At 35.1% G+C, this 18,676-nt stretch overlaps 1 protein-coding gene across 6 annotated transcripts in view; it reads right to left on the bottom strand.

Annotated features, from left to right (window-relative positions):
* Kynu (kynureninase) overlaps positions 1 to 18,676 on the bottom strand; it is a 114,600-nt gene that overhangs the window by 78,902 nt on the left and 17,022 nt on the right. For all 6 annotated transcript variants that reach the window (XM_020160794.2, XM_074070669.1, XM_074070665.1 and 3 more), the window contains 2 exons: positions 14,120 to 14,240; positions 7,461 to 7,543 (listed from right to left, as the gene is read on the bottom strand). In XM_020160794.2, the coding sequence (XP_020016383.1) occupies positions 7,461 to 7,543; positions 14,120 to 14,240 (204 nt within the window). The remainder of the gene's footprint in view (positions 1 to 7,460; positions 7,544 to 14,119; positions 14,241 to 18,676) is intronic.

The raw sequence follows: 18,676 nt of genomic DNA, 5'->3' as shown, positions 1-18,676 counted from the left end.
GAGATCTCTACTTTGATTCTCTTCATTTATCAATGAGGAAAACGAAGTTATATGAACTAGCTTACACAAAGTCTTTTAGGAAAAAATTAGAACAAGAATCTTTGCTCAGAATTTTATTTAGAAGCATTGTTTATGAAACTCAGGGTCAAAACCAACGTCCTTCTGTCTTTCTAATCCTAATATAATTTCAAATCTTTTTTAATTACGTGTGACAAGGTCCAAGGTGCTTACTGTTTGATAAAAGGGTTCATTCTGGCTCTCATAACTGTATATCTTATGAAACAAATACAAATGTTATTGTGGATGTGGCTGTCATGTTTGTGATTAAAATCCAAGGATTTTCCACACTGTTTTTTCCAACAGCAATTTTCTGTGGCCTTTTGAGGTTGCATGTGTATGGTGGAGGTCTGTAACTGTTACAGCAGCCCTGCTAAGGATTATTGCTTCTCCAAGGATCAACTCCAACTCAAGTTTCATAAAGTAAATTTATGTTCACATTACAACATTTTTATAAGCTCAAATGCATGCATCTAGCCCTTTGTGATTTTTATGTACCCAGGGAGATGTAGGCTTAATAACATTACTAGTAATATTCTTCAGCAGTTCTATTTCTAGCATCTTGATAATATGACATTAATTATAAGGGAGCATTATTCTATGTTTTGTAGAATTGTTGGCTCCATATAAAATGCTTTATTAATAGTTTTTCCTCACTTCCAAAATTGAAATTCTTTTCTACATCTGTGAGAAAATGTGGTTGCTCATTGTCTCTCTTTTCTATCCATTCTTTCAACTTGCATACAAAATAATTTTTATTATACTTTTGTTAATTCTTTTTGAGGAATTTTCTACTAAAATAAAAGCTGTGGTTTTTAGAACCTGGAAAATTCAATCATGAACCAAATTATACAACATGCACAATGTGCCTGTTTGTTCATGACACATATAGATAGCTAGCAAGTTAGGAAAAATAAGTTTGACATTTGCCGCTTTTTACTTTAGATATCACACAATTACTTTATAATTTAAACCACATCTACTTCCAAAGACAGTTTGAGCTTTCTTGTATCACAATGTGAGGAAGAAGCAGCAAGGACAGTAATGCAGTTGGGGGTGTAGCTCACTGGTAGAGCACTTGCCTCGTTTGCCTGAGACTCTGAGCTTGGGCTCCAGCAACACATCCCCATCCAAATGCAGAGCTCAGTGCAGGTGTCCAGTATATGCACAAGCAAAGCAAATTAGAAACTATGAAATGGTTTTCTTACTGCAAACTTAAACAATATTATTTTTTCTCAGAACTTCCCAGTAACCAAAGCAAAAGGGGAATTTACATGGTGTTCAGAACAAACAAAATGATGACTGTTAAATAAAAATTATGAGAAGTCATTGTTTTAGACAAAGTTACTGCAGTAGGTCCCAACAAACTGGGCTAAAAATCAAAATGGAGCCATTTACATTTATGTTCCAAGCCACCAAACTGAAACTAAACTGCTTATCTGACCCGAGCAATCAGAATTAGAGAGACAGCCTTGTTCCCAAACAGGCCACTTTCAACTGGCATGCTAATGAAGTTCTCTCTGCCTTAATGTTTTCACAGAAAAAGTAACCTACAGTATCTGGTTGGTAACCAATCAGTTTGTTTCTTTGTCTAGCCTTGCAAGGAAAGTAACTTTGAAATGAACACTCCATTTTACCTTTCTAGCTTCTGCTCTCTTCAGCCTTTTTTTGTCTATAAAGCTAAACTCTTCTGGAGCACTTCTTTAATTTTAATGAAGTGTTACTGAATTCTAGAATTAAGAATAAAGCCAAGTAAGATCTTTAAGTGGTACATTTTCCCCCTTGACATGCACACAAAAACTCCTTCTAATAAAATTTTCCTGCAGGGCTGGTGGTACAAATGTGTAGTCCCAGCCATTTGGAGGTTTAGGCAAGGAGGATCCTTAGTTCAAGGCCAACCTGAGCTAATTAGTGAGACTCTTCCTCAGAAAACAAAGAACAACAACAACAAAAAACCAAAACAATAAAAAAATGAACCTTTTCCTATTAAGGTAAGCAAATAAAGATTTTTGGAGATATTTATTGAAAAATTTTAACTCAACCTTTTAAAATATTTTATACTTCATTTGAAGACATTGTTAGTTTACATTTTGTAGGTAACCAAAAAAGAGTTATTTCCCCTGATAAATTATGAATTGTACAGAAAAAACAAGACATTTAACAAAATAATCATCTTGTGAATATGGCCAGGTATATTAGTACATCTCTGTAATCTCAGCACTCAGGAGACTGAGGCAGGAGAATGAAGAGTTCCAACTAGCCTGGGCTATTAAGTGAGAGCCTATCTCAAATAACAACAATGAAAAAAGAAAAAAAGGAAAGAAAGAAGAGAAGAATAAAAGAAAACAGAAATGTGAGAATGCATTTGTCATATAAGGCACGAGGACTTTGGGAAGTTTTATATGTATATAAGTATATTACTGCATATTGCATATAAATATATATTATAGAATTTCATATCTATACAAGACTTTGTTCATTTTAAGAAGTAATTGTTCTCTTGCATATCCCTTGCTATATTTTGGGACCAAAATATCTCTGATTTAACTAATACAGAACTGAAAGACAAAGATACAAAAATGAAATGAAACTTGTCCTGTATAGATGGTATAGTAAATTATCTGGTTTTTTTCCTAGCCTTAGTACAGAGCTACTAGTACGAATGGATTTCTCCCAAATGATAGGAGTGGGTTGCATTATTCAGGAGTCCCTGTAGGTAACACTGAAGTTTATGTTATTGTGTGGCTTAGGTAAAGTGATGATTAGAGTTGTCAGCCTCACCGCCCCCGCCCCCTTCCTGAGTGGGAGGGCGATGAAGACAGAGCTCCATAAAATTCAGAGAGGCTCTGAGTTGAGAGGGTGGCATGCTCAAAGGCATGGAAGTTCATGCCTACACCTCTCCCATGTAACCTTGCCCTCTGCATCTCTCCACTGGCCGTTGCTGATTCATATCCTTTGTAATGAACTGTTCAGCATAAGTTTTCCCTGCGTTCTGTGAACTTGTCTACCAAATTATCAGACCTCAGGAGGTGCTTGTGCCAAGCTGTCAATATTAGATGGTTGGTCAGAAGTGTGGATGGTTCCCAGGACCTATGACTGCCATCACAAGTGTGGGGAGTGTAGAGGGACTGAGACTTTAACCTTTGGGATGTGTACCAGTTCTGGGAAGCTAGGTCAGAATTGCAAGTAACTACTGAACACACAGTTTCACTGCCAGTACTGGCTGCTGCTGTTGCAAAATATTCTAAAATATGTATTATTTCACTTTTTATGCTCTTTGAAAGGTAGACAAAAAGCCCTAAACCTAAAGTTAATGCATTTTCTTCAAATTAAACAACAGAATAAGTTCATTCACTTTACTTTATATGCAAGCTGAGTACCTATCATCTTTTTTTCCCTTTCTTCTTTTTCCTTTGTAATAACAATGAGAGGTAGCTGCTTTGAAATTTTTGTGATCTTTATGTGATATACATGTACTTATTGGGCAACAAAGCACTTTCATATTTAATAAGTTACAATAGAGATATAAACTTTTAAATGGTCAAAGGAAATTTTTTGTAGGGTTTACTGGCTTCATAAATAAATCTTACTAAATATCACCTTGCCACTTCCCTGGTCTGTGTATAAACATTCTAACTCCTCTTTAGAGGTTGATAAATATTAAACAGAAAATAACAGGATTAGAATGTAGCTTATGTTCTGAAAGCAAACCTAGTAAACAGAAGGAAAAAACCCTCAGCTAAGGAAAGCATAAATTCTCAGGTCAAGTTTACCCAAGATTTTCTTTTCAGGTTTTAGTTAGTTTACATGTTAGATGCTTCAATGAATACAATTGCTTTCAGAATATGAACACATGCATTATGAAACAATCATTCAGCTCACCTTTAACTGCAATCCAGGATTATTCAGGTGGGAGCTTCCTCCATTGGAACATATGCTCTAGGGAGTTCTTATACCTAAGTCAAGTGCTCTGTGTTCCTGAGAATCTACCCATGTGACAGAAGATGCTCAGTTTTGGGCTTTACTGAGTTTGGGGTCAAAGATTCAGGCCGTGGGTTCCAAGTACAAAATTCTGGGCTACACAGATTCACACTGGAGATGCTTGTGAATGTCCTTGACTCAAGCCCTAGATCCCAAGATTGGCTTCATGTGCTGCCACCAAATACTATACTTCCAAACTTGGGTGCCCAAGGTGTACCAGTGTATATGTGCCATAGGGGCTGTACATTTATAAACCAGCATTCACTGTGACTCACAACAGTTTCACGCATTCAATTTCCGCATTAAAAAATGTAAAAAATCTTTCCATATAACTAATGTTTATTGTCAGAGTATCGTTCAGGGTTTTTTCAATAAATGTCTTATCTTCATACATTTGTATATATACACATATATATGTATACACATGTATGTAAATACGGACATAAATATATAATCTCTATATATGTATTTAATAGAAGGGATTGAACTTTGAACCTTGCGCATGGTAGGCAAGCATTCTACCTCTTGGGGCACACACCCAGCCCTTTATCATTCATTTTGTTTTTGAGATATGGTCTTGCTAACTTTGTCAGCACTGGCCTGCAAGTCATACCCCTTCTGCCTCAGCCCCCTGAGTAGTTATAGGCATGCACTACCACATCCAAATTGAACTTCCAAACTTCTGATTGTTCCTTTTTTCATTAACGACTATATTTTTGGTGTGTGGAGAGTTATATGTTTGTTTTTTTATTGTTGCTATCACTTGTATTTAACCTGTTATCTTAATATTCTGATTCCATAAGATGGTCACATTAAAGACATCAAAATTTGTATTGTTTAATAAATGCTCAACAATAACCGATGGGAAATAGACCTTGTTTTGCTTGCAACACTTTGATAGAAGTTTAAAAAATGTTTTTTGAGTAGATGACATATTACTTTGGTTTAGAATCTAAAAACAGATTGTTCTCAAGGTTTTTGTAATCTGGACATTAATCGTGAATGAGTTCTTTGTGCACGTGGTGGAGTTTGCCTGTAAGATGGTTTTATGAAGCCATTGTACTGGGAATGTCCCTCTGGTCAGACAGGAATACAGAGAATACTTGTCACAGAGTTTCCTGTGTGACTTCTGGAAGCTAAAATTAGAGCTTTTGGTTTCATATGGTATGGACTGAGTTGTGTCTTCTCCAATTCATATGTTAAACTCTAATCCCCAATGTATTGGAGATAGCACCTGTAAATTGATAATTAAAGTTCAATGAGTTCATAGAGGGAGAGGGGTTTATGACTGGCTTTCTTATAAGAAAGGGAAGCTAGACCATAAATCTCTTTCTCTCTTGCATTGTAGAAAGGCCATGGGAGAACAGGGGGAAAAAGTGGCGATGTGCTAGCGAAGAAGAGAGCTCTCATCAGAAATGAAGATGAGGGTACCTTGACCATGGTCTGCTAGCCTAGAAGCTATTGGTTAAGTGTCTGGTATTTTGATATGCCAGCCTGAGTTGACTAATACAGTATACATGTTCTTACCAAGGACCCTTTCTCGTCTCTTCTCCAGTGACTAATCCTCTAATCTTGTCCCCTTGTGGTGTGGGAAGAATTTCCTGTAAGCATGGAGTAAGCAAGGGAATCTGGTATTCTAACTACATTTTAGACAGATTTTCAATGAATCACCTTTTTTATTTTCTTATCTTCACCACATTAGAATTTGGTTTACTATTTATTAGTTATTTATAGAAATTTATCTTTTGTTCACCTATAAGCCAGCCATCAAATTGTCATGGGTACCATCTTTTCTATTCTATTTTGTCCTTTAAGGGTTTTTTTCTTTTAATTTTGCTAATTCCTTTAAGAATTTATTAGTGAGATTTCAGAAAAAAGGTAATTGAATGCATGTGACCAGCTCTCCATCAACTGGCAAATTAGGTCTCTCATAGCATAAGACACAGTGATTAATTTTATGTATCTGTATGTTTTACTTGAATGTGTGTATAATAATTTTATATTTCTTTGCATCTTTCTTATAGGGAGTTTCATGAAAATAAAGACAGGAGGATACTCCTTATTTCTTCCAGGAGCACAAGTCCTGACACTCAGCAGAGATGTAGTAATCATTTTATGAATAAACAAGGTATTCCCTAGCTTTTAATGGTTTGCCATAATTCTTTCTGCATGTAAGACCTACTTCCCCACACCAAGTCCATTTGGTCTCTAGGTTGATTTGTTCTTCTGATTAATAGACAGGATACAAATGGAATAAAACAATAAAATTATATTTATGCTTGCTTTAAAAGGAGAGTCTTGAGAAAGCATTTTGAAAGTTGGAGTTTCCCTAAATACTCCAACTATTTCCACATAATGACACTTTAGTTTCTGTGCTGGGCAGGCACTCTACCACTTGTGCCACTCCACAAGCCCTGTTTTGTGTTGGATATTTCCAAGACAGAGTCTCACAAACTATTTACCCAGGGTTGCCTTTGAACTATGATCAACCTGATTTCTGCCTCTTGAGAGATGTAAGCCACTGGTGCCTGGCTTAAAACTGTCTTTAATACTTCCAGTATCATCTGTGTTTCCATGTTAGAAAACACATTATAGCTGCGAAGCAGTGTCAGATATATTATATTCAACAACACTCAGATTAACTTTATGTATATATTTACTCATTTATTTTTATTTTTTTGAGAAAGGGTTTCACTATGTAGCCCAGGCTGCTTGAAATTGAGATCAACCCCCTCACCCCTCAGTTCCCACCTGACTCAGCCTAAATTTAAACAGATTAGATTGAAATGCGTCAAAACATGATTAGTGCTTTAGCATTTCACATGTGAAACTTAGTATTTATCATGTAGTGATATTATAGAAAATTTATGAAGGTTGGTTTTTATAAAATTTGTACAATTTTGAATACATAAAATGAACAAGCTCCTTGTGTGGGGAAGGTAAATATTAGTTGAAAGGGACATAGAAGGCTGGGTGTGGTGATGTACACCTGTAACCCCAGCACTCTGGAGGCTGAAGAAGGAGGATTGGAAGTATAAGGCCAATCCAGGCTGCATTATGAGAACTTGTCTCAAAAACAATGTCTGCACGAGGCTGGTATACAAATCAGTGGCAGAACACTTGCTTAGCATGAGAGGAACCCTGGCTTCCATCCAGAGTATTGTAAAAACAAACAAGACAAATAGAAAGATAATAACATATATATTCTATTTTTGCACTGCATACCTGGTTATGGTCCTTACAACAATGATTTTGAATGAAAAAAAAACCCTGTAAGTTAAGGATATATTTGCTGTTATGGGTTAAAATAGAAGATGTGGATATTCTACAATAAGATTTTGACTTTATAGCTTATGTTTATAAACAAATGATAAAATATTACAATTCTTTTGGGAAAAAATATCACTACACTTTGTACTTACCTACAATGTCTTCCATAAGGCCTATAATACTCTCATCCCCCACAATCCAAGGACGGTTTCCTACATCGTGACCATAGGCTCCCCTGAAATTGAAAAGGGACAGGAACATTTGTTAGGGTTTTTTGTTTGTTTGGGTTTTTTCTTTCTTTCTTTTTTTTTTTTTTTTTTTTTAGTATGTATGTGATTTTTCAAGTATCAGCTAATTTAGCAAGTGGACATTTCTATGTGGGCCTTCATAATACCTAAAAATTATGTAAAAACACACTATTTTAAAATTCAAACAGTAATATTTGGGGCTCTTTAATTTCCTTTTTGTTCAACAATAAGGAGATTGTACATATACTATTTCATTAGTTTGCTATATTTTAAATCTAAGATTTTATTTTTCCCTTTTATTTCATAATTTTCAAGACTATTTAAATATTCCATCCATGTAATTATAGTGTATATAAAAGTAGATGCTAAAATATGCATAATACTTTTGGGAGGTGTCTAGAGACTAAAGTGATTGCTAATTAAATTTTAGCATATGGTTTCAATCTGCAAATTAAATGGAAGTATATAGAATATGACTGTACTTATAACATTTTAGGTAAATAATAAAACTTAGTAACAAAGTCAGTACTACATCTTAGCCTATTTTCTAGCAATGTATCTATCACATTCCAGCTTAATTGTATTATTCCAGTAAATATCCCAATATTTACAAGAAAAAAATACATAATACATAAGAGCACCTCAGTTTCAAGTAATTTCTATCAAAGAAGGAAGGCAAATACACTTGAAAAATATAGAAGAAATTAGGTCAGCACCAGTGGCTGTAATCCTAACTCTTTGGGAGGTTGCAAACAGGATGATTGCAATTACAGGTCAGCTGGGCAAAAAGCTACAACCCATCTCAAAATTAACCACAGTTAAAAATATCTGGAAGTTTGGCTCAAGGGTAGCATGACTAGCACACTGGAAGTCTTGGGTTCAAATTCCAATATATCAGTTCTGAGTTAAACTGATCTTAATCCAAAATTTTGTAGACTTGGAAGAAAGGAATGAGATTGTGCTTTTTGTGCAATGCAAGCCTGGGTTTGAGTGCACACACTGAAATTCAATGAACTGACGGTGGTGAACTGGGATACTTGCCCTAAGAGGGGAAGAAAGACTAAAGGGTCAGAAGTCTGCTCTTCATTCAGCCTTGTTGCATTCAAGGTGTAAATATGCAACTGTCATGGCTGACACCATGCTATCCCAAAATTCTGAACAGTCAACGCTGAGCTTTCATCACATAGTGTGATTCAACTCCAGATCTTCACTAAAGTAAGACTGCATTTCTTAGAAGCTTATAGAGCCTTCTTCTCAACATCTGTAAAAGTACATGAATAACAATATGTAGCTTAAAGGATTGGCATGAAAAATAAATGAGACAACATGCAAAAGAGATGGGTGCATATTACTTCTTTGCTGAGTCATCTTTCCTGACGTAAATCTAGTGCTGAAGCCTCTTTTATCAGCATGTGGTGCTTAGCACAATTTTTAAAATAATATTTCCATTACCGTATAAACAAGGATGAAGGAAGAGGACTTTCTTTGAGAATAAACATAGACTGCTAAGAAGTAAGGAGGAAAAGAAGGCAATTGCTGGTTATTATTATTCATATTGCTGCTAGATAGCCTGCAGCTTGCCTCTTTCTTGACTTCTAATATAAACGCTAAAGATAAAAATCATTATCATTAAATGGTAGTTAACGGCAGATACTTGGATCCTTTTTTATTTTAATCACATGGAGCTCCATGGCCTTTGCTGATAGCACAATACATCTTATTACACTTAAGGTAGTAAAATTCTATGTTCTGCCTCAGAGAATTTATATCTCAGAATATTATGCCACCTACTTCTCACTCTGGTAGACACTGTGGTAATAATCTTTAAGGATACGTTTCTCCTGCATGCTTTTGGCATCTCCCTCCCTTTAAAAAATTGCACACCAAGTCTGCTTCCTAATTTTGTCTGCCTACTAGCCTGGGGTAGTTAAATGTATTTAGAAAGTGTTATCCAAATAAACCCAAAGTAAAGTAGCCTGTCATTAGAAAGAGTTGATGCAGATTAATGTACAGTTATAAACATATATATTTGAGTTAAGAAAAATGTTTTATTGGTTTCATTCAAAGCTGTTTAAAATAGTCTTAGTGTAGCTACAATCTTCATTTACAAATGCTGGGAAAAAAAGAGAGCATGAGAGAGTGAACTGATTACTACAGCATAAATCATTGTCATGAGCAGAGTGTTTCTGAGATGTCTCTGAGCAGTATTTGCTCATGAAATGAGATTGCAGGGTATAAAATCTAATTAGGAAGTTAATAGAAACTTAGATCCTCTTTAAAATAGGGCCATGTTTTAACCATCCCACAAAATGAAAAGTGGCCCTACTTTTAGAAAGCTTCCCCACCTTCCCCATATATAAATAAAAAAAATTTCACATCCTTCCTTAATGATATCACAACTTTTTTCCATAATTAATAGATGATAAGTCAACAAAGATGTTGACTAATCTGTCTAACGTGCTATACCATTACTTTCTTTTTCATTTTTTTTTCTTTTTGAAGAAAGAAATGTTAAAATAAATGATACCACTACATGGGGTCTTCAGGAGAAATCTCTGCCCCATCTACACACATATTGCCATGTTAAGTAAGTCATTGTCTGTCATCCAACTGGTTTATCTCAGATACGTAATTCAGTGGGCTACATCCCTCTTTAAATAATCCTACTTAAGTTGTCACCTTTTTTACAAGAATCCTTATGAAGGCACATCCTTAATAGGTATTGCTCTTTTGAAAAATAGAGAACACGGTTTATCTAGCAGAATTGACAATGCAGATGACTTAAAATATTGTGGTTCTACCTTGAGGTCATAGTATCCATTTCTCATCTTACAATGTGTTCTTAAGGAATGATATATCTTTGCTTTCTAGCTGAACTTTCCCATTATTAAGTCATGTTATTCTCCTTAAGATAATCTAGAACATTAGGAAATGTTTAATATGAAATATTCCTCCCAAATTATTTTAGACTTATAGTCTAAACTTTCTAACAGTCCCATGGGATCCAAACATACTGCCATTTTTTATTATTATAGCACCTTTTGTGCTAATAATTATTACATATCACATGGGTTCAATTACCCTAAATATTTTTTATTTCAAAATACTGAAATTATCTAAATGTTTTCATTTCACAAAATAAAAATGTTGTTCAAAGTGAAATGTTATTAATCAACATTAGAAATCTCATAGATGAAAATGAAATTACAGAATAATGATAGTAAACATTTCAAAAGAAACACAGAGGTAGGTATGCCCAAGAAAAAGATTTTTACAGTAAGTAGAAGCTTTAGGAGAAATAATTTGTGATCCAGCTATAGCCTGAAAGTGATCCTTCAGAATTAATAAGTTAAAGTTTAATTATCAGTGTGACCACAGTAAGTGGTAAGGCTTTTAGGAGGTGATTTAAGTCATGAGAGCAAGGTCCTCACGAATTGGATTGTCATTGTTATTAAAGACATGGGATGATGGTGTTTTTACCTTCTAGTATGTGAGCATCTAACAAGACATACCCTGAAAACCATGAATGAATAAAGAAAATATCACACACACACACACACACACACACACACACACACACATACCCCATGGAATGTTACTCAGCCATAAAAGAAAAAATATCATGTTATTTTCAGGAGAATGGACAGAATTGGAGATTATCATGTTGAGTGATAATTCAAGCTTAAAAACCCAAATATCTCATGTTCTTGCTCATTTGTGAATCTTAGACCTAAAATAATGAAGATTGTGATGATGATAATGGAACATGAATATGAAAGGACAGTCTGACAGGGAGGGGGCATCAAAGGAAAGGAGAGGAGGAAAGGCCTCTCCATTGACCACTGCCCTTCCCCCAGAGGAAGGTAAACCTAACCACTTGGAAGGACAGCTTCAGCTTGCCTTAATCTCATTCCTTGGCAGCTGCCTGACAAAAAACTTATACTATTAATCTCCTCACCATTGTGAAAAAGCTCCAAAACACCTGCCTTTCCCCATTTAAACCCTAAAGTTACTTCATTAGTTAAGTTGGCATCTAACCCTTATCCCTGGCTACTTGGCCAACCATTCCTTTTAGAGAGCTTCTGACTGCTTCAGAAATAGAATCTCCTATTAATCTGCCCATTGTCGATCATACTGCAGGCCCTCTCATCATTTGGCACTACTAAGTTGATAGGAGACAAGATTTCTTTTCAACAGATTCTTAACTGAAAAATGCCAGAAGTAGGATTTTAAGCTAAGTATTTTGGAGAAAAAAAAATTAGTCATAAGCAAAGACTTTGTGGATCAAAGATGAGGGTGAGGTAGGAGAGAATCAAAATTAAAACATGCATCTCAAACATGACTGAAAATAAGGAATAGGTAGAGCAATGATTTTCACTGGGTCACCATGGCAAAAAGTTTAAATGGAAAAAATAAAAACTAAAAAAAAAAAAAATGCAAGAATGGGCTGAATATCTTTTGCTTGGAAGAAGTTTTTCATTCAGTTTACATTAGCTGCAGCATTAAAATACAACTCCTTTCTGAATCATTTGTCTAATGAAAACTGGATAGGAAGATTTAACCTAGACTATGAAACTGTCTATTTTCATCAAGGAATATGTAAAAGTGACAGGCAACAATAGGAGATGTTATGACAGAGAAACACTTTCCTGAAACATGATTTTAATGTCATAAAAATTATCAATTAATCCCTTACTAACATAGGATAATGATAATGATATGAAGAGGATAGCAGGGCAGCATCTTTTTTAAATGTCTAGGGTATAAAAATGCATAGCTTTGCTGAATGAATATCCAAAAGGCAAGGACACTCTGTAAAGTTCAAATTCATTCCGTCTAATTCTCTGCTCCCTCTTACATTAAGGCCAACATGAATATCAACCATTTTTATTAACTATGACCCTCGTTTATTAAATACTAAAACCTGCTAGTGCAAAATGCTTCCAAAAGGGGTAATATGTATTTTGCAATTTATGCATGAAAGTTATGCAGATGGAGTTATAATAGGCTTAATAAATTATATAAACTTTCATCATTCTGCCATTAATTTAAGAACTTTCATTCTTAATCACAAAAATTAAGAACTTCATAGTGCTATCTAATAGTCATTGTAGTAATTATTTGCACAGTCACAGTAAACTGAAGTTTAAAGAACAGGCATTCTTTCCATTATGAAAGGCCAGTAATAATAATAAAGAAAGGATGAGAAAATACTCTTGAGTTTCTATAAGAGTAAAATGTCTTGCTTTCAGAATTCTTATATGATTGGGTTCATCTTTCTGTTTCTTGACTTTGAGATATGGCTCATCTCCAAATTCATTTTTGAACTTCAAATACTCATTTCAAAAAGCATTTAAAATATTTCTAGTTATTTAAAATATCTAAGATATTTAAGTGCTTAAAATTAAGAAATAAAAATTGAAAATAAAATGTTTAACTAATATTTCCAATTTCACCTTCACCAGTAATTATTGGGAAAAGAGAAAATACAAAAAAACTAGCTTATTTTCCTTTAGTGGCTTATAATATAGCTAGAAATGTGAAAGTAATGAAAACAAATGTCTTTAAAGTACCTACTCAAGAGGAGATAGTGGGAGGTTCAATAACAGGTATCTAGATGCAGTTAGACAGAAGTAATAAGTTCTAGTGTTCTACAAAACAAAGGGTACCATATGTCACAATCAGCTATTGTAAGTATCTTTATGAGACAGTAGAAGAAAGGACTTCAAAGACTGAATACATAAATTAATGCTAAGAAGATGGAAACATTACTCTGATTGATCAGTACCTAACATATAAGTGTATTGAAATATACTCTGTCCCATAAATATGTACAATTGAGTTAATAAAAAATTTTACATATTTGAGGAGAAGGAAAATTTTTTTTAAAGTAGTGACATTTGTGAGGGATAATTAATAAAGCTGAGGCTGTTGGATTTACAGGGCATAAGGGTTCAGGAAGGGAGAGAGTGTGAAGATCACACAGTTGGAAGAGTGAAAGTAATACAGAAAGCATGGAGGAAAAATGGTCCTGATGTAAGAATTCCTCATGTTTCAGATAGGTCTGCATGGCTATGGTCAAATGGAGCATCTTTCTTAGCACATCATGGTTCTTGGGCAGAGACTGTCATCTCTGTCACCCAACCTTTTGCCTCCTCAACAAACTTGGATCCTTATTTGTAAAAATGTTGATAGTGTAGCCAAGAACTGATCATGAAAAATAAAAATTATAAATATTAATTCCTGTGTTAGTAATTAAAGAAATAAAATAAAACTGTACTGTACGATGTAGATGTGTTAACACAGGTAAGAAGTTAACTGTTTGACTGTGTTAATGGTTTTACTCTTTCTTCCGCTACTAACTTGCCATGTGACCTTATTCTGACTCATTTGCTTCATCAAAATATCACAATATTGAATGGCATGATCCCTAATGTTTCTCTTGGTCCCAAAGTCATAAGAATTTGTTATATACTTTTTCAAATAATAGGAAACCTAATGTGATTTTTTTAAAAAGATGCTTATGTGAGATATAAAATTGTATGTCTTCAGACAATACGTACATTTTGGCCCACTTATCAAGTTCTTCTTCCAAGTATGTCTTCACCATTTTTGGTTGCAGGCCAAGAGAATTTCCCAAGAAATAGATGGCATTTTCGTCCTTATTCACTAAAGATAAGTCAACTAAAACAGAAGAAAATATTTAAAAAGCTTATTGAACTAATCAACATTCTTCCATTTAACATTGTTAATATAATGCAAACAATTTATACAATTAACTCTAAGAAGGGTAGCAAATAACTTACAATTACACCCATGGAAAATATTAGGTACTCTGAAAAGTAATTAACCTTTCTTATTTATATATTAAAACACAACTTAAACCTATAGAGATAATTATGGTGATCTCTCATATTTATGGTGTTATTTGAGGAAATCTAAATTAGCAACTACTCCCAATCATTAATAGCCAAAAGCAATAGAAGGAGTTAAAAACATTTTTTTTGCAGAAAATATATCAGCATACATAATTGTATTAGATTACAAGAATTTAATTAACACTCCAAATTAATCAGAACTAGACATCTTAGATTTATGTAACTTTACAATACACACATACACATGTGCACAATATTAAAGCACATAGGCAAGAATTATTCTCTGTATTTACTTCTCACTCAACTAAATTGAACCTTTGTCTGCAAACAACAAATAATTAATGTGCTCAAACTTAGTCTAGAAACGGGCAAGTTTACAATGGTAATTATAAACTATTGAGTTTTCTCTTAATTCTATGGGGAAAAGACCAAGCTTCTTGCTGATGTTTCACTGAGATCATTGAGTACTATACTTGTTTTTATTTTAAACTGTCTAATTAAACCTTTGAAGACTTTTTAAAAGTAAGGCATCTCTTTCAACATGATCATCTTTGCAGATACTACACTTCTTTTTCACTGGCATCTTTAAACATGACCCAATGAAAGAAGTGTTGACATTATTGACACATGTAAGTTGGAACTGGTTTCAATTTGGAAAAGTTTAAAGAAACGGACTAGAAAAAGCTTACAAAGGCCAGCTGTCCTGGCATCTACCTATAATCCCAGCAGTCAGGAGGCAGATGCAGTAAGATGGTGAGTTTGAGGCAAGCCTGGGTTACATAGCAAGACCCTTTCTCTCAAAAAAAAGCAAAAAAAAAAAACCAAAAAAAAAAACAAAGCAACAACAAAAACTTAAGGCTGTAAACAGACTAATTCTGGTGGGAGCTCAAAGACAAGAATTTCTTTAGGAATAAAGATATAAAAGATGTGCTATGAGGATGCAAATGAGAATTAGTACTCTATTAGGAATTAGACTATGGGCTATATAGATTACATTCTAGCAAAGTACTTGGATAAATTTTGTCCATGTTTTGAGACTTTGCATGAAGCTGAATTTAAAGATGCTGCACTAGTTTATATAGCCCAAATTTCAAGGCAGCACAACATTCAGGCTGTAGCATGGACACTGCTGTCTGCTTTTAGCCAAATTTAGAGTGAGAGTTGTGAGTAAAAAGTAGAGTGAAAGTTTGAAATACTTGCAATTTGCCTGGAAAAGGAGCTTATGTAAGTAGGAGTCACGGAAAGTATGGTTGTTAAAGAGATTAGCACCATTTTGAAGAATCCAATTCTGGGTCTATAAGAAAGGTGCCTTGAGGAAACCTCAGGATTTGTCAAATGCTACCCATAACATGGCCAAGGAAGTAAGAGCATAAAACTCTTTTGGAAAGCTTTCCTTTCAATAACCAGAATATATAGGGAGCTCAAAAAACCAAACTCACAAAAAATCAATGACCCAATGAAAAAATGGACAAATGAACTAAACAAGAGTTTTTTCAAAGAAGTCCAAATGGCTAAAAAACACATGAGAAAATGCTCACCATCCCTGGCCTAAAGGAAATGCAAATCAAAACCACACTAAGATTCTACCTCACTCCTGTTAGAATGGCTACATCAAGAACACAAACAACAACAAATGTTGGCATGGACGTGGGGAAAAAGGAATCCTCATACACTGCTGGTGGGAGTGTAAATTAGTACAACCAATGAGGAAAACAGTATGGAGAATCCTCAAAAAACTAAAAAAAAACCTGCCATATGATCCAGCAACACCACTCCTAGACACATACCTGAAGGAATGTAAGGCAGGTTACAATAAAGTCACCTGCACACCCATGTATATTGCAGTATTATTCACAGTAGCTAAGCTGTAGAAACAACCAAGATCCCTCTCACTACTGATGAATGAATTAAGAATATGTGTTATTTATATACAGTGGAATTTTATTTAGTCACAAAGAATGAAATTTGTAATTTGCAGGTAAACGAATGGAACTGGAAAATATCTTAAGTGAAGTTAGCCAAGTTCAGAAGGTCAAAAGCCTCATGTTTTCTCTCATATGTAGAATATAAACCTAATGGAAATACAGCAATATTATGAAAAAACAAGTCATGCTAAGGGGAGATAACATGTGAGAGGGGGAGGGTAAAAGAAAGAAATTAAGAAGGTGAATGTGGTTGATGTACTCTCCATACAAGAATGAAAATAGACTTTTTAAACCTGTAAAACCACAAGAAGAAGGGGAATAAAGTAAAAAGAAGAAAAATAGAGAAGATGAACTAATTTGAGTAATAATGTATCTATACATGGAAGATCTACAAGGAAACTTCCTGTGTAGCTATTTTAAACAAACAAAAATGTCCTTTTTTTTTTTTTTACAAAATGGAAGAACAGGAGGGTAGAACAGGTTCTGCCTGGGGGTGTTGGTACCAGTGGGAGGGGGGAAGAGGTAGGGAAAGGGAAGGTGAATATAGTGCAAACACTGTGTAGGCATGTATATAAATAGAGAAATGATACTTAGTTTCAACAAGTATCATGGGGGTAGATTGGGGGTAGGGGGTGATAAAGGCAAATGATGGAGGGGGTGAATTCATATATGATATATCTGATGTATTGTAAGAACTTTTGTAAATGCAACAATGTACCTCCAGCACAAAAAAAAAGAAAAAAAAAAGAAGAAACACTATTCCTTGAGAAGAGTGCCACCAGAGTGTTCTGCTTACACAAGACCACTTAAGGAAGTGTTTCTCTGGGTTCAGCTGCCAAGGCACTCAAAGGTCACTAAAACTATGGTCCAAGAGAGGGCCAACTACCACTTATCCTGGACACAAACATTGGCATCATCCATGTGATGCTGGTTTTATAGGCAGGCAAAATGCAAGAGTTGCATGGTCATGGAAGCTTACAACCAGATTTCAAAGGAAAGCTGGGAGGCCTGGCAATGTGTGATAGTGTTGGAATTCCTGCATGGAGCCCCTGAGTGGGTGATGTGTGACACTATAAGAGTTAAGTAGAAGTTGCAGTGGAAATATCAGAAAGAGAGAGATGCCAGGAGTGTGGAAGTTCTGCCAAACAAACCTGAAGGCAGTAAGCAGAACTATAAGAGCCATGTGGACTGTAACCAGGAAGGCCACAGATTCAGGGCTTCCCAAGGTCTTAGGAGGTCACACTATGCCACAACATTGCCTGGAGGCAGGACATGGAACTATAGGATTGAATGTTTGCCCTGCTGGGTTTTAATGTTGCTTTGGCCCTCACCTCCTTTTTAGCCCCAGTTTCTCCCTCTTTGAATAGCAAGGCTTACTGTGTAACTGTTGTGTCTTGGAAGTATGTAATTTTCTTTTTGGTTTTACACAGGCTTCCCAAAAATAATTTGCCTTTAGTCTCATAGGAGACTTTGGACTTAAAGTTCTTGAACAATGTTGCAACTGTTGAGACTTTGTGAACTGTTAGAGGTAGACTAAATGCATTTTGCATAATCATATGAGCATGAGTCTTTGAGGACAGAATATTACGGTTTGAATAAGAAATGGCCCTCACAGGCTCATGTATTGAAGGCTAGGTACCTGGCTAGTGGTACTGTTTTGGGAAGTTGTGGTGACTTTAAGAAGTGGGTCCTAGCTAGTGGAACTGGTAATCAAAGGAATGTTCTTGGGGGCTGTGCCTTGTCCCTGCCCCTTTCCCATGTTTTCTGGTCACAATATGGTAAGTAATTTTGTTCCTCCTTTGTTTTCTACCATGATGTTCTGCCTCACCAAGGCCCGAAACAATGGAGCCAAACATAAACTGAAATATATGAAACTGTGAGCCAAAGAGTAAATATTTTAGGCTTTGTGGAGCACACAGTCTCTATTGCAATGTTACATTTGGCCATGGTAGTATGATAAAGGGCATAGATAACACAAAAACAAATAAATGTGACAGTGAGACCACACATACACACAAACATCTTCATTAAAAAAAGAGCTATTGAGTTTGTCTAAGAGTCACTCTGAAACGCTAACACAGATTGGATATGTCCTTAAATTCTGTTATCTGCCAAGTATAAACAGTCTGAAAACACTCTTTGAACTGAGAGTACTTGCTTCATGTGAGAAGCCCTCTGAATTAATTAGCTATGGCTTCAGTAAGAAAGTCTCAAGAACAGAGAAATTTAAAGAACAGAAATTGATTGTGTCATAGTAAAGGAAGTTAGAAGTGCAAAATCACAGTTGTTCTTTCTGAGGGTTGTGAGAGAAGCCTCT

The sequence above is a fragment of the Castor canadensis genome, chromosome 4 (assembly GCF_047511655.1).
Source record: "Castor canadensis chromosome 4, mCasCan1.hap1v2, whole genome shotgun sequence".
Lineage (NCBI taxonomy): Eukaryota > Metazoa > Chordata > Mammalia > Rodentia > Castoridae > Castor > Castor canadensis.
Note: the sequence above shows the minus strand (reverse complement) of the source record. Positions and strands in the feature narration are given on the sequence as shown.